The sequence below is a fragment of the Perna viridis genome, chromosome 4, assembly GCF_037379345.1.
Source record: "Perna viridis isolate PV_CMFRI_1.1 ecotype Kerala chromosome 4, ASM3737934v1, whole genome shotgun sequence".
Lineage (NCBI taxonomy): Eukaryota > Metazoa > Mollusca > Bivalvia > Mytilida > Mytilidae > Perna > Perna viridis.
Genome location: NC_142448.1, coordinates 30,335,056 through 30,361,773, shown reverse-complemented (window position 1 = coordinate 30,361,773; position 26,718 = coordinate 30,335,056). Strand labels below are relative to the sequence as shown.

Below are 26,718 nucleotides of genomic sequence, written 5' to 3'. Positions count from 1 at the left end.
AAATATATCACAACTAAAGTTCCAGTTCTTGGTCTTAAAATAAATTTACCTTGCTTAAATAATGTAATATGGTAAACACTTGGAGAATGTAAATTATGGAGTGATAAAATTTGCTTAACTGGGATAAAATTTGTAAAAATCTATGGATAGCATTCACTGGCATGTGTTTATTGGGGGAAAAAGGCACTGAAACGAAATTGATACTAGCGAACAAAATGAAAAAATCTTCAAAATAAATGTATGAGACACTTAAAAAAACAAACATAACTATATCAAACACTTTAATACTTGAAACCAGTAGTTTGAATTCAGGAACTTGCTAAAATTAGAAAAGTGAAAACCTATATAGTTTCTATAGTCTGTTTCAGAAATTACATGTAGAGGATAATAAATTCTGCATTGTAAGAGTGTGATTCAGTATTGATGTGAAGAACTCCATTAATGACTTGCTTGTAATTGTCTTTGTATTTTCAAAATGTATATATGTTTGAACCATTACATAAAGTATTGTCATTTAAAGTTTCACAAATGTAATATAAATTTAATTGATTACTTTAGCCAAAGGAGCCTGAATCGCTCACCTTCTTGAATTTTGTCATTCAAAGGCAATAAATTAAACAAGAAGTTGTCCAACAATTTGGACACAAGAAGTCTTTGGTAGGACTTATCACAAGACCTTTTCAACAAGTGAAAGTTTCTTTTAATCTATCATAGTTTTCAAAAAAGTCATTTTTCCCCTTTCAAGTGCAATAACTCTTACAAGGAGTCTGAAGACTTTTGTAGTCCAAATAATATGGATCATTTTAATTATTGAAAGAATTTGGATAAACCTAATGGCTTTGGAGATATATGTAAAAACTACTGTCTGACCCCTATGTTCTATTATAAGTAACGGCGGCCACGTTTCTTGATGAATCAAAAATCCCCACATCAGTTCTATGCAGGATACCTCAAGTAACATTCATACCAAGTTTGTTTTCAATTTGCCGAGTAGTATCAGAGACGAAGATTTTTGAAAGAAATAACATTAAAAATAGCAAAAAATCGTTGAAAAGGGCAATAACACCAACATGGCTTAACAGATTAAAACCAAAATTTGACCAGAGATAGATCTCATCATGCTGAACACTTTTGGCCAGTTGAGCTAAAAATGAACTGTAATCAATTCCACAAAAGAAATTGATCACAAATTGATTAGAGGAAATTGTTAAAAAAAATCAATTTGAAATTGATTACTGTACTGTGCTATTGTTGCCCATCTCTGTTCAGTATAATATTATTAAACCCTGGTACTAACAATGTTTTTGTGACATTAGGTAACATAATAGTATCAGGTTTGAAAATTCTCACAAACCTACAAACAAAAAAGACAGACACTGCTTAAGATGGAGACACTCAAGTTGTCTGACAAGCTTTTTGGTCAGTATATGCCATAAGTGAGGTAACAGGCTTTATGAAGTATAGTTAGGCCTAATATTACTATGCTACTGAAGTTGACCGTACTGAAGGTGATAATGATTAAGTTCAGTTTGTAATTGCATTACTTTATTCACTGCTTCTTCTCTATCCTTTCTTTCTTTTTCAAGTTCCTTTCTCAATTCTTCTGTCTGTCCTTTGAAGTTTTGTTTTAAAGTGTCGAGTTGATCTTTGTAAATCTTTTCTGAATTGTCACTATTGGTGCGTAGAACAGAAATTTTCTGATTATAACTACTCTTTATTTCTTGAATTCGTTTCTCATAAAATTCTTTCATTTCGTGGATTTTAGACTCATAGCTATCACAAGTATTCTTCTTATCTGATTTTAATTTGTCAATTTCTGATCTGAGATCTTGAACAATATCACTCTCTGATATATCCAAGCTATTGCTTCTAGAAAGTGGGTCGTGTGGAGAAGAAGGAGATGTTTCACCTCCATTTTGGTTCTTCTTTTTCCTTCTTGTGGGAGGAACTGGTTTCCCTGCATTTGTTCCTCCTGATGATACCTTTGTATTATTATTGTTAACATTTACCGCCACCAAATTTAAGTTGGCAGGGACATGAGCACCCGTATTTTGAGTATCTTGACCACATAAACTTATTGGTTGTAAAACATTAGTACCACCTTTTTCCAACTCTGCTGTGACAGAAGTTAAGAGAGAAGAGCCTCGATTAACCTCTCTATTGTTTTTTAAAGAAAATCTTTGTAAGGGTTTTGGTGGTAAGGGCTGTACTTCATCCATTTTTTCATTATCATTATTAATATCTAGGAGATCTGCTACAGGCACCTCAGGAGGTTTTGGAGGTTCCCCTTCCTTCCTCTCACAGAAGATGTCATTGCAATTGTTTATCAGCATGTAGGCCAGCTGTTGTGTCAAATCAGCTGTGGCCATCATCAATTCCGGACTGTCTGCTTCTATAACATTTCGAATGATATTGGGTCCAAACACAGTTGCTAAATTAAGAACAGTCATTTTATTGATATTAGACTTTGTTCCTACTTTATGCAGAAACTGACAAAGGTATTTCACAATGTTATAATTATCATCAGGTATATTAGTCATGGCCTTTTGAGCATTCTCAACAGCTAAAAATTTATCACTTTCATCTTTAGCATCCTGAAAATTCATGGCAACATTCATAAGTTTCTGATAATTGCTAGAAGGTATGATAGATTCTGGTAACTCTCTGAAGTACATTTTGAGCAGTGAGGCCACAGTGTGTACATCGTGTTCACTAATGTTAAATATAATTTTCTCAGCACTGTCGAATCTGTCCTTCAACTCTTTGATCAGAACCGTCCTTCCAGGCAATCTGAAATTGTTAATAAAGAATAGGAGTTAATAATGGCTAAAACTAACATCTGTAGTTGGACTGCACTTAAAACTCTCAAAGTACAGTGTAAATTATAATAAGTTTAAGTATCTCCCTTTGGAGTCTTCTAAAAGTAACTATAATCCTTCATGTACATCTACAAATACTGCCCAACCTTCCTTTAAAATTTCTTCAAAATCCCTTGTGCCTACAAGAAATGTGGACAGATACAGACGGACGTACAGACAGACATAGGCGATTCCTATATACTCTACAAACTTGTTTGCAATGGTTATAAATTATGTTATAAATATATAACTTGTACAGTACTTTTTCCCATAAAATATGTAAACACATATCTGGGCAGCATTTTCAAGCAAATAAAACCCTTCCTTCAAAAGTTATTATACATGCAAGTCAAATCAAACTGCCATTGTTTCATATTTTAGTTAAACAGACAGCAGTGACTGATTAACTTAATCTGTGTTCCAATATTTGACATCTTCAATATATTTTTTTTACTTCAGAATCTGTCCCTTCAAAATGTCACAATACTTTACTTTTCTATTGTAATGTAAATGTAATTTGACAATGTAAATATAGAATGCCCAGCTGCTGTTTGAAAAAAATCTGATATTGTAGAAAATAGCAGACTTTTTTTTAAACATATACAGCATATAATGAAAATGATAATATATTGGTAGTGTGGTCATATATAACAAAATATGTTTACTCATGCCAGATTGCATATTTTTTACATGTATAGAATTCAGGTACCTTTCCTTTTGTAGGGGTTACTTTTCATAATTTTCATTTATAAAACTATATGAAATTTTAAATTTCTTGAGGCACCTTTCAGTAGCTTAGAAGAGTAATAGTACCTGGTACCAGGTAAGGCATGAATATTTATTTATTTTGTCACCAATGATTTACTCTTCCCATTAAATCATTGTATAATAAGTCATAAACATAAAATGATACTTTGATGATAGATAGTAAGACCACAACTTGGACTTATATCATATCAACATTAAGCAACAAATCACCTACCTGAAAATACCTTCTACTTCTAATCCATATTGCATTAGAAATTCTACACAAGTTTCAATGAGGTAAGGGATTTTTCTTCTACTGCGATGTACATACATCATTGTTTCTTCTAAGCTCTGGCCAAATATTGCTGAAACATTGAAGAAAATATGTAATTATCAATGGAAGTTCACATGAAATCTGTGATATAGACAATTACAGTGAAATGATTTGACATTAACCTGATATAGGGCAGAGACTTAGGACCCCAGACTGCGCCTAGCATTTTTACAGGCTTAAGTCAAATGTGTATACCTAAATTTTTGTTAAGTCAGTGCACTGTTACTGTCTTAATACTGCAACTAAACTTTAAAAGAAAAATTACACTTTAAGCCTGAAAAATCAGCATGTTTCTTTCTAAAGTGGGCAACATCTTAGCAACATTAACACAATGTACCATTAGTGATGTCACAACAGAAAGTTATGTTCAGTCGGTGACTGTATATCACTTGAAAATATACTGTTAATGTATTCAGACAGCTTAAATGGAATGATTGCATTATAAAAATAAAATTTTTTTTTTTTTTTTGGTTTTTTTTTATAGCTATTTTCCTATTCATTTATCGCCTGAATATAGCTGAAATATTGCTGCTCGGGCGTTAAACTGCAACAACCTATTCATTTGTGCTTTCATGTATACAGCAAGTGTTCTCCCCAATAAAGTTGTGTCATGTTTACAGAACTGTTCAAGTGCTCAGCAGTTATGTCCTTTCACTTTTTATTAGCAGAATTAAGAGTCAAAACAAAAAAAAACTAAAATATGGTTTATTTAACAACAACAACAAAAAAGAGAGTGGGGTACAAAGAAAATGTTAGAAAAAGATGCTTGAAATTTTGAACACATGTACATGATAACATCTGAACATAAATTTCATACCATTATAAGCTTTCTGGCTTCAGAATATGAAATCATTCTTTTGAAATCGTGAGTAAAATGAGTAGTTACCTCCCCCTAAATCAGAGTAAATGACTTTTCTAATTTCTTTCATCCATGCTAAACGTTCCTCATTATTACTGGCACACAACTGTATTACATCCTGGTTCTGTTGAAGCCTGGGCTGAGCTTTACCTGTAAATAAGACATGTATCCTCATTAGTGTAAGCCATATGTGTGTAAAACAAAAAACGAAAAATCATAATTAGACTTATAGTCTATGTTACAAGCTTGTCAAAGCATAAGAACTATTTCATGAAAGAAAATTCATGGATTTCATTCAGATAATACAAAAGTCCATAAAATATTCAACAGTCCAGATGACTTTTAGAACATTTTTTTTTCAACCTCAAATTTCAATCCCTATTTAAACTACTGGTATACAACTTTGTATGAATCTAATGAATACATGTACTTGATCAGAGAGTTATCTTCAGTTTTGTTTACAACATATAAATACTACCATATGTAAGCATTGACATGAATATCTTGGGTTTTCTGAAAGTGTTGTAACAGTCAAGTTCATTACAGAAATAAAAAAACTGCTATTAAAGAAGTTTTTAAAAATAAAAAGAGCATTTATATTATCATGAGAACTGTACATGTTCTTCTATATTTATATTATCATGAGAACTGTACATGTTCTTCTATATTTTTATTGTACTTCTTGTTTAATAGTTTTAACATGACTGGCCCATTATCTCATTCCTTCTGAATTTTTAAGGAACAAGGTACACCCTTGCATTTTTTAATTTAAATTTTCAGTTCAAAGTACAGGAAAGAGGGTACTGTATAATTCACCAAAAAATACTGCAGTATTAATTGATAAATTCTAATATTTGTTTCAAAGTCTTTATATCACAGCCATGGTAAAACTTTAATAAATATATGACTTATGTCATAGACATGTGATATCATAGATAAGTTTTACCCAATTCAACCAAAATCACAACAGAATTTTGCTCTGTAACAGTCTGCATTTAGGCAGCACCTTTAAAACAAGAAGCTCACAGGAGCCTGACTTGCTAAGCTGGTTCAATTCTTGCCTTCAAGGGCAATAAATCTGACAAGGAGTTGTCAATCAATTTTGACTTAAGAAAACTTTTTTTGGACTTATCATAAAGAACATTTCATTCATAAAAGTTTCTTTCTTGCTATTAAAGTTTTCAAAAAACAATTTTTCGTCTTTCAAGGGCAATAACTAGATCACAGAGTCATCCGACAACTGTGATCTAGACCTTTGTACGCCATATCATGAGGATCATTTCAGCAATTGAAAATTTCTTTTTATCTTTTACAGTTTTAAAGATGTCGACTAAAAACTACAAAATACATAACTTTATCCTATCAAGGGCATAGCTCTATGAAACATGGCTTAATTAATAAATTTACACAAAATTTTGCCCTTAAAAGATAGATATCATCATGCTGAACACTTTGACACTGCAAGAATTTTTCTACACCTAACATTTTTTTATATAAGCAGAAAACTTCTAATTGACCCCTTAGTATGTTCTATTTTTAGAAACACTGGCCATGATTTTCAACAGATCAAAAATCTCCACTCCTGTTTTTTGCACAATACCCTAAGGAACATTCATACCAAATTCAGTTCTAAATGGACTGATAGTGACAGAGAAGAAGATTTTCGAAAGAAATAATATTGAAAATAGTGAAAAAAATGTTCAAATAGCGCAATAACCCCAACATGGCTTAACAGACTAACAAGAAATTTGACCACAGATAAATCTCATCATGTTGAACACTTTTACTTCATCAGAATTTGGCTAAACCTAAGAGTTTTTGAGATATATGCATAAAACTTCTACCTAACCCCTGTGTTCTAATTTACATAACAGCGGTCCTGTTTTTTTGACAGAGTATAAATCCAAAAACCATTCTATGCAAAATACCCTTAGGAACACTCAAGCCAAGTTTGGTTGTAATTGGTCAAGTAGTTTCAAAGGAGGAGAGTTTTAAAAAATTGTTAACAACAAAAACGGCAACGATGGATGCCAAGTGATGGCAATAGTTCACCCAACCCTTTGGACCATTTGAGCTAAAATATGAAGAAACTATAAAAACCATTATAAATCCATGAACCTCAGTTTTATCTTTGTTTAACCACAGGCTGGCCTTCTACCGGTATGTTAATATTTAAAGAGGAATCAAGGGAACCAAGGTTATATCAGTAATCAAAAGAATGTAATCCAGGGACAAAGACCAGACATGGAAAACAGACATACACAACAAAGAACATAAAGTAACTAAAATCATACATACAAATTAACAAAAGTAAATGAGAAACTCGGACTCCACTAAAAACTGGGAGCATTGACCAGGTGCACCGGTAGGGTAAACGCCCTCTGCTTTTCTAGAAACACCCACCCAGTTGCTCATGAAAAGTCAAGTCCGGGGTAGACAAACGAGGAAAGGAAAACTATGACCCGTTGAATAAATCAGTTTTCATGGTGCTGATGGATACACCATAACAATCCACGAGTTCATTTAAAATAATGTGACATAAATGGCCAGCTCATTGTAAAACAAATATAAAATGGAGTTCCTTGATTTAATTCTTAAATACAAATCGTGTCATTTTGACTTAGCTGGGTTATGTAACCAAGTAAGCTGCTTAGTACTTGTTAGACTGTTGTGCTGCATCCTGAAGGGCAATGTAATACAATGTCATCATACCCAATAAAAATTTAAAAAAAAACTCTCTTTACCATGTGCATGTGCAAATAACAACTTTATATATCGTGACTATCTTATCAGTGTAATGTAACACAATGTATGTCCTAAAGATCACAAGTGTTTTTATACAGTCAAGAGATACACCAAGTTACATCAGAAAAGTGTTAATTTCCTGTATAATTTCCTCTTACAATGTCAAATTTCTTCCTAGTACTGTATATCAATATGTAAACAAAAGATGTTTTATAACAGGATAGATATAAGAACCATCCCTATCAAAATATCATTTTATCAATACTAAAAAGCAGATTCATAAAATATTTGCCATATTAACTACCAGATTAGGAGAATAAGGCTATCTGGTATGCATAGATCCTAATATAGTAACTTAGGTAGATACTGCTTTACCTAAAAAGTAGATGTATGTGTCTTTCATTATAATCTTGAACTACATGATTCTATAAACTTTTTGTAAGGAGCATTCTAATTAGAATAACTATCTGTCATTTTTGCATTTAAAACCAGTAGTGTTTAGAATTAGATGGACCTTACATCATCCATCACATTCAAACTAAATATGTCCCATTAAAATCCAAAATATTTACTAAGTATACATGTATGTTATAGAATTGTGCATTGATATTCTGAAAATTATCAAAAGTTGCCCATTCTCAAAACTTTAATCCCCAACACTGAACCAACACAAAACATGGAGAATCTGCAAATGTTAACACCTCTGCTTCTCCCATCCCTCTTCTAATTCTTACTCTTATCCCAATTCTTAACCAATCTTTTAAAACTGAACTCTCACCTAAATACAAACTCATATTACTGTCCATTACTATTAATACAACTTCTTATACATCCATGATGGAATGCATGCATGCACAAAGTGACAAAAAGTAATAGATATCCCTTAAAATGACATACAGATACTTTAACCATTTACAGATGATCTGTTGAGAGAACACATTTGAAAATATTGGAGAATAACCTGCTCATTACAGAGTTTTCTATTTCTAATTCACAATTTAATATTTCATATAAAAATTAAAATATGTATTAGTGTTAACAAAAATGAAAAGAAGGAAGAAATCCTATGAATTTTGTACTTGCATTTAAATTAAAATTTACCTTATATTGAATGAAAAAAAAACATTATTTTCTAACATTACTACAACAAAACCAGTGAGTGTGTTACAAAAAGAATGAATAAATCATTTAAAACACACATGTAGCTTTAAATTTCCCTAAAATTAATATTAGTGTGAAAAGATCTTGTTATTTAACAGGAAATTTCTATGTTTTTTCTAAGAAAACAAGAGGGTTAAAGACATAGAGGAAACAATTTAGGATGAGATTACAAATTGGCAGTTCCTAAACTCCTCCATGATATGTGATATGATAAAAAGACTACAGATCAGAGGTATAATATCTGCAAAAGAAGTCAAGCTTTATCACACAATATAGACCAAAATGCACAGTTATAGCTAGCAACAAACACTTTGAATAGTAAAATCCAAAAGCATTCCGAAGGAAGAACAAACCTGAATTTTTATATTAGATAGATAATTTCTGTTTAAACTTCTACCCTATCTCATTGTTGAGGGTTCAACACTAATAGTAGTCTGATTAGACAGTGCCCACTAAATTTTAATGAGGACTACCTGTGTAAGAAATAACCCTTTGGACTTAGTGTCATATCCTGTCTGATTTAATAAATTTTATAAATACAGTGAGTGTATTATACAAGCACTATACCATTGTACAATCTACAATGTGAAATTGATTACTTACAGAATTCAGGATCTGAAAATTGGTAATTGAGATATGAAAACTGCTTTTATGAATATATTATATAATTAGACCTTCATCACCTCTTGGCAACTTACCGGTAAAACAAAGTAAAATGGTACACACCGTATATACATGTAGTACAAAACAAGTACTTTCTTTAAAAAAAGATAGCTGATGCATATTCTCACTTTGTTAATACCCAAATCTGATTAAAATTTTGATTTGATGAACTGTGTGAATATTGTACTATGTTTCCTATTTCAATTATTTTATTGGTCCAACAGGTAAACTGTTTCCAATTATTCAATTTAAATAATAATATATAAAAGTGATCAAAAATATTCCAGACACCAATTCCCCCATTGTAGCCTTATATTTCACGGTTGCTATCACAGTTGTCCAATGAAATGCGAGGTTGTAAGCTACATCAGTTAGGTTGCCATGGTTAAGCATCATGAATGTCACATGATGTCAAAGCGAACTCAATACTGACTGCATCGGAAAAACGTATTGCAAGCAAATTTTAGGTATAATATGTATGGAAAAGAATTGTTTACGACCTTGCGTTCAGTCAATCTGTTTCCGGTACTTTGGCAAATGGTTCAACGTGTAAATTATTTAAGCATGAACATGCAAAACAAATGGTTATATGTTCATGTCTTAGTTATATACTATTTTTGTGAATCTATTTTTCTCCATTACCTCACCCAGAATTGAAAAAAAGCTCCATGGGTACAGCTTGATATGCCTGCAGAGGTCCAACCTTGAATAGTTGGGGCAAGTATGGCCAGTACAGTCAAGCTTGCTACATCTGTGAATTTGTGTTGTAAAATACATAGCGACAGGGGTTTCATTATTTTTTTGCAATGTAGGTACCTTTGGTTTTGTAGGAGGTACATGTACTTTTCACCATTTTGTTTAATAAAAATTTATGAAATTTTAAAATTCTGGAGGTACCTTTCAGTAGTTTAGAAGGGTAAATGTACCTGGTACCGCCTCTTAATGAAAGGCCTGAGCAATCTGTTGACTTTTATTCAAGTAATACTAAAAAACCAAGTGTTTTAGGATGACAACACCAACAGTAACAACTTACTATTATATAGCCACAAAAGGTCATAAAATAATGAGTTTAACAAAGAATTCAGGTAAAGAATCATATGATGTAGTACATGTAAGTACAGGTATATAAAATCTAAATGGTGAGAGTAGAAGGATTCTAACTGAACAGAAATATTCCTCAAAAAGAGTATTTTCTTTATAAAATCAGAATGATAATACAGTTTTGTAGAATTTGTAGTACATGTATTTATATATATCTCAAAGCAGTCTAGTTCAAATTACCAGTAGGTAGTTCAACCCCTGAGATCATGCAATGGATTACAATAGAAACTACTTGTACCTGGAGAGATTTCAAACAGGTATTTATCAGAGTCATCAGGGGTCCACTGGACTTCTGTCACATGGTTACCAGGTAAAAAGATGGATCCCTGTGGTCGTAAGTCATCTTCCTTAGCAAAGTAAAACAGACAATCTCCATTCAAACAAAACCATCTCCGATGCCATGCTCTGACAACGCCTCCCTGCTTACGTAACCATCCTGACTTAGTTATTCGTTGTCTGTGAATAGGATTATTCATCTTCAATCTTTATCTTCTGAAAGAAAAAGATATAATGCCCTTTAATTTAGTCCTAGAAATAAGACATTCAGAAATCATATTTGTCTATCGGTAAATAAGTAACTCCAAGTAATGTTAACATGGATGTATCAGCAGGATTCAGCTATTACAATGTCATCAGTTTAGATGAAAATGCAATTTCTATTTTTTTTCCGATGTTAAGGAATGTCAAATTTCTTAAATAATTTTTTAAAATTCTTCAGAGGGAGTTTCATTTACTGTGATAACAATGCAGTCACATATTCATATACAATGTGCATGTACAAAAAAATCTGGAAGGTATTTTTCTAGCACTAAAATCAACAAAAACCAAGTTAGAGTCTCAACTTTGTCTTCAGTTAGCAGGTAAACACTGCATAAATCACAAGAATCTGGTTGAAAATGTCTAATGTTTTCAAATCTTGAATTTAATTATATCCATCTTTAAAAAAAACAAACAGATTCTATAACTTTAAAAGCATATTGTTGAAAAAGAGTGATCAAGTGTAAAACTTACATATGTTAATGAACAAATTTGATCATAAACGATTTCCATGGACTACAACAAGTAGAAATTAAAAGTAAGATTAATTCCATTTAAGGACATACATGTAAGGTATGACTCATTGAAACAAGAGGCTCCCAGGAGCCTGAATTGCTCACCTGCATAAATATTTGCCTTTCAAAGGCAGTAACTCAAACAAAAAGTGGTCTGACAATTTTGACTCAAGAAGACTTTAGTAGGACATATCATAAGGATCATTTCATCAACTGAAAGTTCCTTTCTATCTATTATCGTTGTCAAGATATAGGCTGAGAACAGCTAAAAACATCATTTTTAATCTTTCAAGGGCAATAACTCTAGCAAGGACTCATTGACAAATTTGGTCGCCAAACACTCCTGAAGGCCTTATCATAAGGATCATTTCAGTAACTGAACACTTCTTTCTATCTTTCTATCTAGTACAGTTTTCAAGATCTTGGTCAAAAACTGTAAAAAGAGCCATTTTTCATCCTTCAAGGACAATAACTCTTACAAGGAGTCATCCTACAACATTGACACAATGCAGACTTTTGGCTAAACTTAACAGTTTTGGAGGTACATGCATATGCAGAAAACTTCCGTCTGACCCCTATGTTCTAATTTTTTTCAACAGATCAAAAATCCCCACATCAGTTCTATGCAGAACACCCTAAGGAACAAAGGTCGTATAGTTTCAGAGGAGAAGAGTTCTGAAAAATTGTTAACATCAAGGACAGTCGATGACAACAGATGCAAAGTGATGGCAATAGCTAACATAGCCTATGGCCAGGTGAGCTAAAAAGTAAAAAGTTACTACCATATTTAATATTGATTATAGAGGATTTTTTACAGATGTTACAAATGTAATCATAGTCACACTTAATATCAAAGACGTTATAAATACTTGACTTACTATAACATATATTGAATTACAAAAACTTTATAATGCCCTACAGATTTCCTCTGTTCGGTGAAGATGTTATCATCCTTAAATCAACACCAAGATGAGAGATTAATCTTTTATTACACAGTAAATATATACATGTACTCTGACTACTTATTACTAGTTTATTCCTACCTTCAAAAGAACATGCATGGGATTGAATTTGAGATTTTCATAGTTTTTATACAACTAATTTTTATTTTAGATTTCTTTTTTTTTTTTGCCAGGGGGGGAGGGAGGGGTGTAAATGATATTAAAGGGCTAATCCAAAGGAGGCAAGAAAATTAAATTTAATGCAAAAAAAAATCAATTTTTGGGGGATGCATGCCAGGTCCATGTCACTATGTATGAATCTGAGCCTGCAGAAGAACGGTTAATATATGTACATGTACATGTACATTAATATTATGGTACATGTGGCTGAACTTAATATTAACAAATATCTTCAAGGGTGAATCCAGGATTTTATGATGGGGAGGCGTAATTACCCCATGTTCTTGTCCATGTTTAAGTTGGGCTAAAAGTAATACTGGGAGGGGTAAACAAAAAATATTTTAATCACAAGAATCAATATTAAAGGAAACCAGATTATGACATGTTTAATAAATGAATATGGTAAACTACACATTCAATACAATATTTCACAGATTAAAATAGTTTTTTTTTCTTGGAAAAGGGGCCCGGGGAGGTTACGCCCATTATATCCTCACCTGGACACACCCATTCTTAATATAGATACAAAGAAGAGAGAAAAGACTAATTGATTGACAGGTATTGGAAATTGTATCAAATGTGAATACCTGTATTTAAACTATAAAATGTAATTTCAATACAATGGTACATTGTAAGTGTATATAATGCATTGATGTGCTTACCTTCAAACCATTATAGAAATCAATGAAAAATAAATTTAAGAAAATGATTCATGCATCACAGCAAGTTCCTGGTTTTCCTTTCTATCTTTGACAAACATTCTGAGTCCTGATCCCATGGTATATGTTATATTTACTGCCTCAGGGAACAAACAAAGTTTACTATTTGTAAACATTAACAGGTTATCATCAGGTGTACTTAAGTTTACAACTTACATGTTAATTCCAAGTGTGAATACATTCCTGTGGTCTTCATTACATGTAAATATCTGCAACACAAAGCATATTGTTACACTTTGTAAATTGTGACTAATGTTAAGAAGGTGTCTATGCAAAAACGAGGCAGTGGGTGGCACATAAATTTTATTTTATTTTTTTTTCATTTTCATCCATTTCATATCACAGTGCATACTTTCTCAAAGTTGAATGTTGGTTTTTGATTTACTGCAATTAAAAAGAAATAAAATACAAGTATAAAAAGCACTGAAATTCATTGCAAAGGGAGTTAACTCTACATTTTGTGCAAAATTTGGTTGCTTTGTAAGGAAACTTTAAAATGAAATAATTTTCAGTGCCATCCATTGCTGATTAGAAAAAAACATTTTAACATACATACACTTTTTATCACATTAATGGAGCAAAAAAGTCAGTGGGAAAAATGTATGATGCCCCATCTGTGTCTGAATTTTCCATTTGTACATACACATGTATAAGGCTTAAAATTTTTGATGAAGCATTTGATTTTAGAATTGGTACTATAAGCTTGTAAAGGCAGGTGATACAGGCTTAAAAAATCTATCATGTTTTAAAAAATACAATTAAAAACTTCTAAAAATAAACAGGTCAGCTGTTTGATGACTTCAGTTCCTCCTATTTAAAAGTTCCTTATTTATACAATGTATACATGTACATTTATGCACGGAATCATGATACAAACTGAAAAGACAAAAGGGTTTTTATTTTAAGAATACAAGAGAGAAATCAACAGAAATGAGAAACAGGAAATTCTGACCAACTGTAGTTCCTGTTGAACTTATATTAATCTGCTTATCATCCTCATGTGACTTCTATAAAATCATTTCAGAAAAAAATTTCCTTGTTTAAGTATTTTTTCTTCTGTTGCCTAACAAACACAGAGTGTTCAATATCAAAAAGTACCAACATGACCAAAGGGAAAATGGAAAATGTACCTGTAGTCAAATAAACGGAGTCAATAAAAAAGATGGTTGTAAATTAGTTAATTACTTCCCTTAACATGTGCACATATACCGGTTCTTCAAATGATGATTTTTTTTAGTTTAGATGTCTTCCTTACCATCAGTTAAGAGGCTGTCCATGTAAAAATTGGGTAGATCCTACGATATGAGTGGCACATCGTAAATTTTATCCAACTGAATTTTTTGTTCCGAAGTAATTAATATACCATATGTATGCCAATAAGTCTCAAGTCCATTTTGAATCTACAATGGATGGCTTATCTCCCCTTTTCAATGAATTTCAATGCTTTGTAATTGTTAATAGTCAGATAATTCATTAAATTATTCATTAAGTTACCATTATTATATTAAAATTTTTGAGCTCTTGACTTGCTGTCAGAAATTTATATGGCAAGGACTGTGCAGAAAACGTTTAAAACACTATTAGACAAATACTATTTGTTCCATAAATTTCATTTGTTATTATGAATGCTTCTGAAAATGAAACTGAATGACTGCAAAAAGGCCATTTAGCTATTTCAAATACAACAAATGTCTGAATCAATTGACATTCCAAAAACAGTTGTCCAAATAAGAATCTGAATTTAATCACTGGTAGCTTTTAGTGTTGAATGCTATTATGAAGTACTTATGTACACAATTACCAAACATGGGATTGACTGGCCATACATGAATAGTTTTTCAGATGAAAGCATGGTTTATAGCTTAAAACATGTACATGTACCCACGATTTGTTTGCCAGTGACCTTTTGAAGTCAGAGAAATAATATATTTTTTCATTGTGACAATGTTATTCTTTCAGTACCAAGTCTATTTGCCTACAGTCCCATTCGTTTGGGTCGTTTTGCCTAATAAAGTGAGTTGTTTCACCTCGATATGAAATACATGTTTAACACTGAAAATTTTTGTATATAGACCTGAGGTACAAAATGTTATTATCGATTTTTACCTATGCATATGCATGAGGAAAATGGTCATTAAAAATTAGAAAAAGAAAGGAATTCCGAAAATCAAAGTGCAAAATAACTAAGATCCTGCATGCAATTAATCAGTTTTGCAATAAATTTATAATTGAATTAACAAGCATCAGTAGCAGATCTAGAAGAGGGTGAAGGAGGTTGGCATTTCCTTTTCATTGAAAAATTTTGTTATTTTCATATGTAAAATTGACAAAAAATGGCAAATAATGTCCTAGCACCCCCCTTTTCTTAGGGCCCTGACTGGCATCCCTTCTTTCCAAAGTATATATATATATCTTTATTTCTCAATAAACCTCTTTACAGTGGTACAGAGAATGTAAATTATACACAATACATAACATTGACAAAAATAAATTCACAGTTTTCATACATTATTTTTTAGGTTACGAAACAGTAATCAAGTATAATAGTAATTTTAACTACATTGTATAAACAAATAAATTCTTAATTTACCCAGAAGAATTTAGTCGTTTAATTATAATATTAATAAACTTACATAACTTGGTAAGATCTGAAATGTTTTGAGTATGTAAAAAACCTCTCATTCTCAATATATTGGGTCATGTTCTATATTTCACTTTAAGAAAATTTGTCCTGTCATTCTGGAATGCAGGGCAAACAAATAAATAATGAAACTCGTCACCAATTTCGTGCGAGTTACACAAATTGCAATTTCACTCATTTCTCTCAATGTTTCTCCATCTACCAGATTCAATAGGTAGATTATGATTGGTAGTCCTAAAACTACAAAAACTAATAGCTTGTTTGGTGTCCAAAAGTTTAAAATAGTTTTCGAATTCAAGATTTTCTTTAAAAATTTTGTAGTTGAGAGCTTTCGGTGAATTTTGCACTAGAGAGACCCAAGACTGGGTAAATTGATCTACCAATTTCTGTTTTACTATCTTATAGAGACAAATATTACTAATAAAATTTTGTGTATCCCATACATATGACATTCCACAATTGTCTAAAATAGATTTTACATAATGTAACCAAGTTATGGTTTTACCATCTAAGATTTTTCTTAAACATAAATTGTATAGTATAACAGGCAGTTTCTCTGGTTTTCCTGATATTAGTTTTGACCAGTAATTGATCACTCTCAATTTAATACTAATTTCAAGTGGGTATCTGCTGAATTCACCATAGATCATATATCTGGAGTTGAGGTTTTTAAATGTAAAAGCATTTTGCAAAATTTTAAGTGAACTCGTTCAATAATACGAACATCTCCCGCTCCCCAAACTTCACAACCATACAAAAGTATAGGCTGAACTACCCTGTCAAATAACTGCAATTGGCTTTCAAGTGACAGATTATGTAATTTGCCGTTTTTCAAAATGTCATACATGGCACTGGTCGCCTTTCCTACATTAACCTGTTTGGCCCGTAGGAAACTACCTGTTCTTCCAAAAGTAACTCCTAGATAATTAAATTTGTTTACAATTTCTAATTCTAATTCACCATATTTAAATAACAAATTATTTGGTAATCTACCTCAAGTAAAAATAACAATTTTACTTTTGTCTGTGTTAACCTTAAGTTTCCAAACATCACAATATTCATATAAGGTATCTAATTCCTTTTGCAAGTCATCCTTAGATTCTGCCATTAGAACAGTATCATCAGCATATAATACTGTATACAGTTTCAAGTAGTGATTAAGTTCTGCTTCAATGTCGTCGGAAATATGTGATAAACCAGCTACATTTTTGTTTTCAAAGAAATTGTCTAGATCATTCAAATACAATGCAAAAAGTAGAGGTGAAAGATTTTCACCTTGTCTAACTCCAATATTACAGGGAAAGAAATCTGAAAATTCTGTACCATTTTTATATTCATAATTTAATATTACTATACATGTTAACAATACAGTTATACATTTTTCTGTTTATTGAGTTTGACAAAAGCTTTCGCCGCAACCCTCGATGCCAGACCGTGTCAAAAGCCTTTGCAAAGTCAATAAAAGCAATAAATAATGTCCTAGCACCCCCCTTTTCTGAGGGCCCTGACTGGCACCCCTTCTTTTCAAAATGTCTGGACCAGCCCCTGTGCAAGGCTTTATTGTTGGTTTATGATAAATAATTTATAAGATCAAGACAGTTATAATTATTAATGTGTCGTGATGAAAAATCATAATCAAATTCACATTAGCTAACTACACTAATGTTGTGATTAAAAATTATAATAAAATTAACATCTGCTACATAAACTAATTAAATGGTAATTAAACTTCTTGAAAAATTAAATTAAAAAAACCAAATAACTTAAAAGTTCAGAGAAATATAACCGAAACAGCAATTAGAAATATCAAAGAAATTCACATTTCAAAGCTTGGTACTTTGATGTTGTCCTTTCCCTTCACACACATGTATGTGCACCATACAAGAGGAACAAAACCTTACCCTGCTCCAGCAGAACCTGAGCCACCACCAGAAGAGGTACCCAAGGCAAAGCAGTAAGTACATTGTAGGCAAAACGGCTCAAGGCGAACACGAAAATAGGCAAAACAACTCATACGGCAAGCAGGTTTTGTGGCGAAAAGACCTGAATATTTTTTTAATAGAGCTAAGTATTAACTACATAACTGATAATTAGGTTTTATACACAATGTTAGGTATCAAACAAACAAGTCACACCACCTTTAAGGGCTTTACCATATTCATCAATCTTACTCATCAGAGTTGATATACACAAATGTAAGGGTTTTACAATTGCTTTTTCATGAAAGAATAAAGTTTTGTAATCTGCCAATGGAATTATTTATTTATTCCATAGGTGGTATTTTAGATATACAACTTGATTCATTTTAAATAATTTAGAGAATGTCAAGTTTTGAAAGAAAATGCCTAAACTTGAAATACTGGAGAATTACCACATTCATTAACCATACAGTTACCAAATATATTTATGTTAACCTTTAAGAAAAGGTTGTCAGTAGGAGAATTACAAATCATATTTCAAGACAAGTATAACCTACTCAGTGGTTAACAGTATGGTTTCCTTGGAAGTCAATCTACATCATTACAATTACTGTTCTTGACAAATGGACAGAAATTTTAGATAGAGGTGGAACACTATGAAGGTGTTTGATAAGGTGCCTCACACCAGATTATTTGGGAAAATGAAACTGCATGGCTTAACCAAGAAAATATGCAACTGGGTTGAGCAATTTCAAGGACAGAAAACAATGCATACAATTGAATGAACCAAAATCCAAGTGGCATTAAGTGACCGGAGGTATCCAACAAGGATCAGTATGAAGTTCGGTGTTATTTGTCATATTCATAAATGACTTGCCACATTGCCTAGATTCTGATGCGTTTCTCTTTGCCAATGACAAAAAACTCTTCAGAAAATATGCCACAAGGATAATAACAACACTATTCAATCCGATCTAGACTACTTATTGGAATGGAGTGAGACATGGCTTCTTCATTTTCATCTAGATAAATGAAAAACATTAATAATGAAATATACCATGAACAAATACAAAGGTGGAAAAACAACAATTGAAAATGTAGAAACTGAAAAAGATATATGAGTGTAGGCATAACTGTTGACAAACACTTGGCATTTGACAATCACATTCAACTTCAAGTGAACAAAGAAAACCAGATAGCAAGACTGACCTACAAAATTTTCAGTTACAAGCTAATATGGGCAACAGAACTTTCTGCCTACTTTTCAAAGCATTGGTGGGCAAGCAATTCAAGTATACCAGTAGAAGAAATAGAGAACATAAAAAAAAAAAACAATTAACAAAAATGCGTCCACATATAAAAGACAAGAGTTATGAATAGTGCATTAGAATACTCAAACTGCAATGTACCAGCACTGAGATATCATCATACAATGTATGAGAGGTGACACGGTTGAAGCATTTCAGATCATTACCGGTGTATACCACAAACAAGTTATGTCCAACATATCACAAATAGATAACTCACAAAAGACCATAGGAAACTCATATAAAATCAACAAGCAAAGGTAAAACAGGGACTCAAGAAAGTAGTTTTACAAATAGGATTGTCAGATTATGGAATAGTCTACCATACACTGTAGTACATTTTGTACATGTATGTGTGAAATCAATCCATCAATTCCAAATAAGACTGAACAAATTGTAAGAAAATCATCCAATGAAATACTACTACCAAACAAAGTACAGACTGACCAGAAACAGAGATGTTAAAGAAATAGGAGTAGAAGAGCTGCATACATGTATAGTGTTCCAAGAGGAACAGTATGCAGTACCTACCTAAATTGTCCTAACTAAGTCCTAACCTAACCTAACTTGTTCATTACACTTTACAGTAAACATTAACAAGATTCTATCTAAAGTACGAATTAATATATGTGATGCTTAAGCTTCGCTTACCCCAATATATAAGTAAGAGTGATGCATGAAGGCTTTTAGTTGTACATCAATTTTCAAATAAAAAATCAAAGCCGAGACGTAGGTTCAGGGCCAGGCCCAGGGGGAAATTATACAAGCACAGCGAAAAACTGAAGTGAAGAAGAGTAGGAAACAAATTTAAATCTGCTGTCTTAGATAAACCAAACCAAAAGACGGTTTTCATATGTACCTTATTTTTTGCAACGTAGAATCTTCAATTTCGTATGGAACACTCGCAATTCTGCAATAAATGTCAACTTCCTACTGAAACAACAAAAAGAAACTAACTTCCCTTGTGCACATAGATTGGTGACGTCAAGAGATGCTATACCTACAAGGTGAATGTCTATTCGTGCGTGTTCATGGCCTCCCCTTAAGCTTGATCGTTTGATTTCAATTTTTCGATTTCATACATATTCCCTCAAGTTGAAACAATTTATATCTTGTAACAGAAAGAAACTTACTTGTTTTTGTGTGACATTCATAGAGCTCAATATTTCGTTATTAAATGTACCAACGTTAATTAACTGCATGCATCAAGGACGGTTAAATATGCTAAATAAATCCTTGCATGCATATATTGATTTTCGATTGTAAAAATGTTTTCTTATACAAAACAAAAAAATACAAAAACTTTATATAACGTCAATATTTTAAAACATTACAACATAAGCTCAATACAATAAATAACATTTACATCACAAGTACAATACATGGCAACTATCTAGTCCTTTTCATGCCAACATACATAAATCATCAGTCAACATATTAGGCAAATAATAGCAAATGTATAATAGGATTAAAATGAAAGAGTAGCAGTAAAGATACTCAACAATGTAGAATCATAAAGCAGAGCTGTTATGAATAGCAAGCAGAACAATGACATGACCAGTCGTTCCACGAGTTTAGCTCAGTAGAAGATTCTTAGATTGAGTAAGAGATGATTCTCTACGAAAGTCGTCTGGCAGGTCATTCCAGGTTTTTGCTGCAAAATATTTAAAAGAGTTTAACCCATACCTTAATGTTCTGAGGCTGGGTAGTTTTGCTGTGTTCTGATATCTGAAATTATATATATTTATTATCGATTATTTTATTTCAATTAGGTCATTTTCAGATGCAATATTTCTAATTCTTCGTACTTTCAGTATGCAATGTCATTTTTAATTTTAACAAAAGCTCCTCATATGTGCTAGTATAATCGTTGTAGATGAATTTAAGGACCCTTTCTCGATCTTTTTCCATTTTATTATTGTAAGCATCACTACAAAAGTGCCAAGTGACAGGACAAAAATTAAAATTAGACAAAATAAAATAGTGGTAAATTGTTAACCTTCCTAGTTTATATAAGTGTTTCCCTATCCTTTTAAAAATATTTAACTGTTTTCAGTCCTTTTTGCTATATAAGTATCAAATTTTAAGTGGTAATCTATTGTTACTCCAAAAGTTTTAATTCATCCTCACATTTTATAGTATTATCACCAAGATCAAAAGAAATGTTTTTATCGTAAGTTTTTCAAAATTTATCAGGGCAGGCTATCATCTGATTCACTGCAAACCAATCTATTAATTTTAAGCTATCTGACAATTTTGTTTTGACTTCATCGAGATTGTATAGAGCATATGAAGGGGTATTGTCATCAGAGTAGTTATAGAGAAAAGAATCCTGAATGAAATAAAATATATTATTTAGAAAAATATTGAATAATACCGGGTCTAGAATTTACCCTTGTGGCACCCCTTTATAAATTTTCTTACTAAATGAGGATTCTAGTTTGACACATTGCTTTCTGTTTGACAGATGACCTCGGAGAAGATTGAGAGCTTAATCAAAAACACCATATGATTTTATTTTATCTAGCAGAAGATTATGTGCAAGGGCCTAAATCCATCAAAATTACAGCCATAAATTTATTATCAGCCAATGCACTTTTCTTCCAGTCTTCCACTCTATTTCTTCAGAATCGCATGAATTTTAAAACCTCATCTAATCTCAAAAGTGTGTGCTTCTTATTCAAATTTGTTGGATTATTTCGTATATTTGAAGACCGAATTCCATTCACAAAGAAAAATGTTACGACCAAAAATAAAATCCAGTTAAAAGACAACCAAAATGCACCCAAATATAATATTACGGGCGATCTCCTTTTGCGCCACATCTCATTTGGGCCAGTAATCCTTTTGGGCCAATCGTAGTTTAGTTGAATTGCGCCAAAAAATATATTAGACGTAGCGTACGATGCTGGTGTAATTTTTTGGTAACGTCCAAGGCGGCAAAGTTTGACGTCTTTTTTTTTGTATTGCGACGTACATCGTTCTATAATTGTTACATGTAAAAAAAAAGTGTGCTTATTTAATTTTTTTACATAAAATAACACACAGGACATGTTTTATTATTTAATTATCCGATTCGATATTGATTTTTCATACGTTTTGGTCAATTGAAATGATCAGATTACATCCCGATGTTGTAAATAGTTCGGCATCAACCATTGATTTGAAGGAAATTTGATCCCATGAGAACAATGTTAGGAATTATGAAAACAAATTTCGTGATGAGATAAAAAACGTAAAAACCCTCACTAAAACAGAAAGCTTACAAACCTACAAGCACAAAAGTCAGTAGCAACCCCCTCCACCCGGAAATCATATTGTGAAAGCGTATAAAGTGAATCTTCCTATTAGGTTTTATATCTCTAAGTAAATGTATGTTGATATTTCCGAATACATGTACTCGTTTCGTAATTTTATAAGGTCTGTTACTAAATTTTCAAGAACACTAAAACCTTGATAAATCTCCCTCTTTGAGAAAATTTGAGTGTGAAATCTCCCGTTTTTATTATACGATCAAAAAAAACCTTGCGGTCGTATAATGTTATGGCGCAGTCGTCGTCCGCGTCGTCGTTGTGGTTGACGAATTGTTCTGAAATGTTGATATGATTTTACCAACAACTAAGGAGATTCCTGTTTAATTTGGACTTTGCTGCCCCTGCCGCTTTAGAAGAAGGGTATTTTATTAAAACCCATCTAGATTGGTTTTTTTTCGATTTTAAATGTTCTATTTTTAATGTGTTCTTTATTTAATTCGGCTAAACAAATGTACAGCAGATTTTATGTGTTTGGGACCTTTTCAAGTTATAGGGGGTCAAAGTTGACATTTTCATAACTTTTTTTTTGGTCTGATTTTGATTTTTTTTATTTCATTGGATTCTTCATTGGATTCCTCATTAATAATCCTGCCTGCAATTTTCAATCAGATTTCGGATATCTCTTACGGTTTTCGAGTTATAAGGGTCAAAAAGGCCACACCAGAATAAATCATTTTTTGTTTTGTTTTTTTTTTCGTCCGATTTGAAAAAAAAAATTAAAAAAAATATTTTTTGCAATATTTGTACAGCTTATTATATCTTATAGCTAAAATAATTGTCAAGAGGTAATAAGACGATCATGAATACGTTGGTTTTACAATATTTCACTAGCAAATGTGCAAGCGCGTGTATACATATTTCAAAATACTTTGATGCAGACACGCTGATCCAGATTTCACCAGGACATCATTACATATGAACAGACAGGAGTGCGCGCGAAAGGGGGGGGCTTTTTTTTTTGTTTTCTTTTCAACATTTCTTTCATTATTTTATTAGATTCGCTAAAATCGTAATAATGTAGTATCGTAGCTTTTCAATACTTTTTATTGTTTTTAAAATTGACGTTAAAAGAGTTTTTACGTCGCAAAACAGAACGTTACTTTGGAAACGTCAAAAATGCGCTTTGTGACATTTTTGTTAGACACGGTTTTAAATATATATGTGACGAATTTGTTAAGCCAAAGAAAAAATGAAATAATAAAACCATAGAGGAGAATGAATACATTTTTAAATATGTGAAGAAATCGACTCAACACCATTTGCATTTGAACAATTCGTTCGAATTCCGCATGTTGTACGCGTGAATAAATAAAATATACAAATTTTAGATGTCGTGACATTTTGGTTAGACACAGACAAAATGCTGCGCTTAGATACTTGTTCAACCAAGTACCATTATTTTTAGAATATACTATATGCAGCATATATACATGTAAAATTCAAATTTTCACAGTTATTAGTTCACTCAAAGCAAATGAAAAAGGCTTTTGATAAAGACTGGGTAGCACGCAACGTGTAGAAATCGTCGGAAAAAAGACAACGTGACATCACAAGATACGTGCGTATTTATCTATTATTAGACAATAAAACTCATTATTTTTTAGAACAAACACGATATTCTGAATATTTATACAGTCCTTTAAGCGTGAATATACTTTGGTAAAAATACTATTCGTTGTTATATTTTACAACGGTAAGCAAGAAAGTAGCCAATGGCCAACGTCGAAAAAATTAAGATTTGTGACATAATTGAATACGGACAAAAAGGCTTTTATCAAAAAACTGATAAACCGAGGTCATTATCGCTGTCGCAGTCAATACTTCTGTCCTACGGGCAGTCTCAATATCACAATACTGACCAGTTTATCAACAACTATTACGTTTATTTCATTGAGGAACCATATCCTCGATTATTTTTTCAGAAAACCATTCAATCGTGTTTCTGCATATTTACATTGACAACTCCTTGATCACATTTTAATAAGGGAATGTAACTCTAAATTCGTAACCGGGCATTTTTGACTGGTAAAAGCTAGGCTAAGGGTTTTTTTTAACGTCCTTGACTACCCTGTCGGGTCTCGCACGGACGGACTGGTAAAACTTTATACTGCCGGTTAATTAATACCACTGATATGAAATAATAATACTTATTGGGTTGAACTACATTTGTGAGTGCAATGGAGTCGTACTAATCATGTGACTTACTGGATTGATCTCGATCTATCTTGTTAAGTATATAGATTAATTCTTTTAGGCATTTTTAGATATTGATATTCATAAATTATTTGTATTTTATGTGTGTGTGTGTGTGTGTGTGTGTGTGTGTGTGTGTGTGTGTGTGTGTGTGTGTGTGTGTGTGTGTGTGTGTGTGTGTGTGTGTGTGTGTGTGTGTGTGTGTGATATCACTATATCTTTTAATATATTTAATAGGTAAACTGGCGCCATTGGTGGTACTTTTTTGGCACAATTAATCTACGGAGAAAACTATTTATTTAGGCCCAATTAAAGTATACCTTTTTTTATTCAATTGGCCCAAAAGGACGATGTCCTTATATAGAAGGAGTTACAAAACATGTCATTTGTCATCGTTTTGATTTATATTTTTCTCCATTCACAGGCAACTCGACCTGACACTCCGTTTATAGGCCACCGACCTGACATAAGCTATTCCGCTGAAATTTAAAATATGATGGATGAATGGTTGAATGGCCCCTTACGACAAATTCTGAATTTAAGTGTTGCCGAAAAAAGCAAATGTTGATGAAATCCACTACTTTATTTTGTTTTTATTGGTTTTTATGTTGTTTGTTTAGTTGCTGTTCGTTTGTTTCTTTCTTTTAGTTTACATTACAAAATCAGTCAGCCAAAAATCTGTTTTATATCCCAGCTAGTAAGTATCCAGACACAGAACTTTGCGGATCCAGAGGAGGGTTCGGGGTGGAAACGCCCACTTTTTGTTTGAAAGTTTTGAAAAATTTGTGCAAAAAGTTTTTCAAATATAAATGTACATGTATGAACAAAGTATAGCCTACGCAGCCCTCGACTTTAAATTTCTTGCATGACCGGATCCCACATACTTCTGGGTCTTCCCGTGATTCGGCATCATGAGGATGACCCACAGTTGTATAATTATGTCCATCTACAGAAGTGGTTACAGAGATTGAAGAACATAAGGGTGCACTGACTGTACAAAATAGGGAATGCATCGTCATACTGCGGTGACTTTCTCTCATTGAAATCAAATTTCCGCAATGCGGGGGTCGGGGTGGCACACCGTGTCTGGATTCGCCATTGCTTTGAACCACAAGGATCTACACCGGACTAAAAGGACAAATTATTTGACGAAAAAGTTATGAAACAATCATTTGAGATTAAGTTTTGACGTCAAACAATACTGAATTGTTACATATAGCTCATTATTTACTATCTTGTATAGTGACTTACCTACTGTTTTGATCATTTTACAAGATGTATTTATACAGATCCTCATCAGAATCATATACAAAAAAATCTTACAAGTTAGTTTAATTCCACTATCACTTCCTTGTGTGTATTTGTTGAACTTTTTCATGACCCCTTTTTATAGGAATTAATAAATTACATATCTTATCTTTTAGGATATTTAAGAGAAACTTAAAATTATTTCCTGTTTTAACAGCCAACTACTTAAAGGTCCCTGGATAGGTTTACACTCAAAATGTAACTATAAAGCAAACATATAACGACTGCGTTGCCAAAATGATAGTTAATTAGGGGCGCATTCGCTAGGCACCCGCACGAGGGTCCATTGATTAACTAAAAGGGTCGTCTAACGGAGTTTCAGTTGAACTAGCATCGGTGGCGAATAGCTAGCACTTTCAGTTAATTTTAATATGAAAATTGAAATTGAAAACTTTGACAAATTAGCAGTTTCATAAGCCCCGGCTTGGGACAAGGGTCCGCTTTTTATGTTTTACACAAAAAAAATCGTCAATCATCAGGGCTTTCATATTCATTTAGGGTTTTTTTATGTTTTCGATTGTAAATAACTTGTATTATATGAAGTAAAACAAACAAAATAGTAATTTCTGTATTAATGCTTTTCAACTATAGACGGATGCCATCGGCTAGATTTATGGTGATTCCGTTCTCGACAAGTGTGTTGGATGCAAATCAAGGACTTTTTAAAGGATGTGTC

The 26,718-nt window shown here is 32.3% G+C and overlaps 1 protein-coding gene across 5 annotated transcripts; it reads right to left on the bottom strand.

Annotated features, from left to right (window-relative positions):
- Positions 1-267: 267 nt before the first annotated feature.
- LOC148619697 (rho GTPase-activating protein 24-like) lies at positions 268-26,123 on the bottom strand. Of its 5 annotated transcripts, XM_088579899.1 has the most exons (8): positions 25,986-26,123; positions 20,914-20,955; positions 13,517-13,569; positions 10,707-10,960; positions 9,308-9,319; positions 4,826-4,948; positions 3,841-3,970; positions 1,233-2,790 (listed from the first exon to the last, which is right to left on the bottom strand). In XM_088579899.1, exons 4-8 carry the CDS (start codon positions 10,942-10,944, stop codon positions 1,485-1,487), a joined length of 1,809 nt encoding a protein of 602 aa, XP_088436025.1. In that variant the 5' UTR covers positions 10,945-10,960; positions 13,517-13,569; positions 20,914-20,955; positions 25,986-26,123; the 3' UTR covers positions 1,233-1,484. The 5 variants fall into 5 exon arrangements, with proteins under 5 accessions (XP_088436028.1, XP_088436025.1, XP_088436024.1 ...); XM_088579898.1 differs by lacking the exons at positions 20,914-20,955; positions 25,986-26,123 and adding an exon at positions 20,087-20,211; XM_088579902.1 differs by lacking the exons at positions 9,308-9,319; positions 20,914-20,955; positions 25,986-26,123 and adding an exon at positions 20,087-20,213 and having other exon boundaries at positions 268-2,790.
- Between the last annotated feature and the right edge of the window lie 595 nt (positions 26,124-26,718).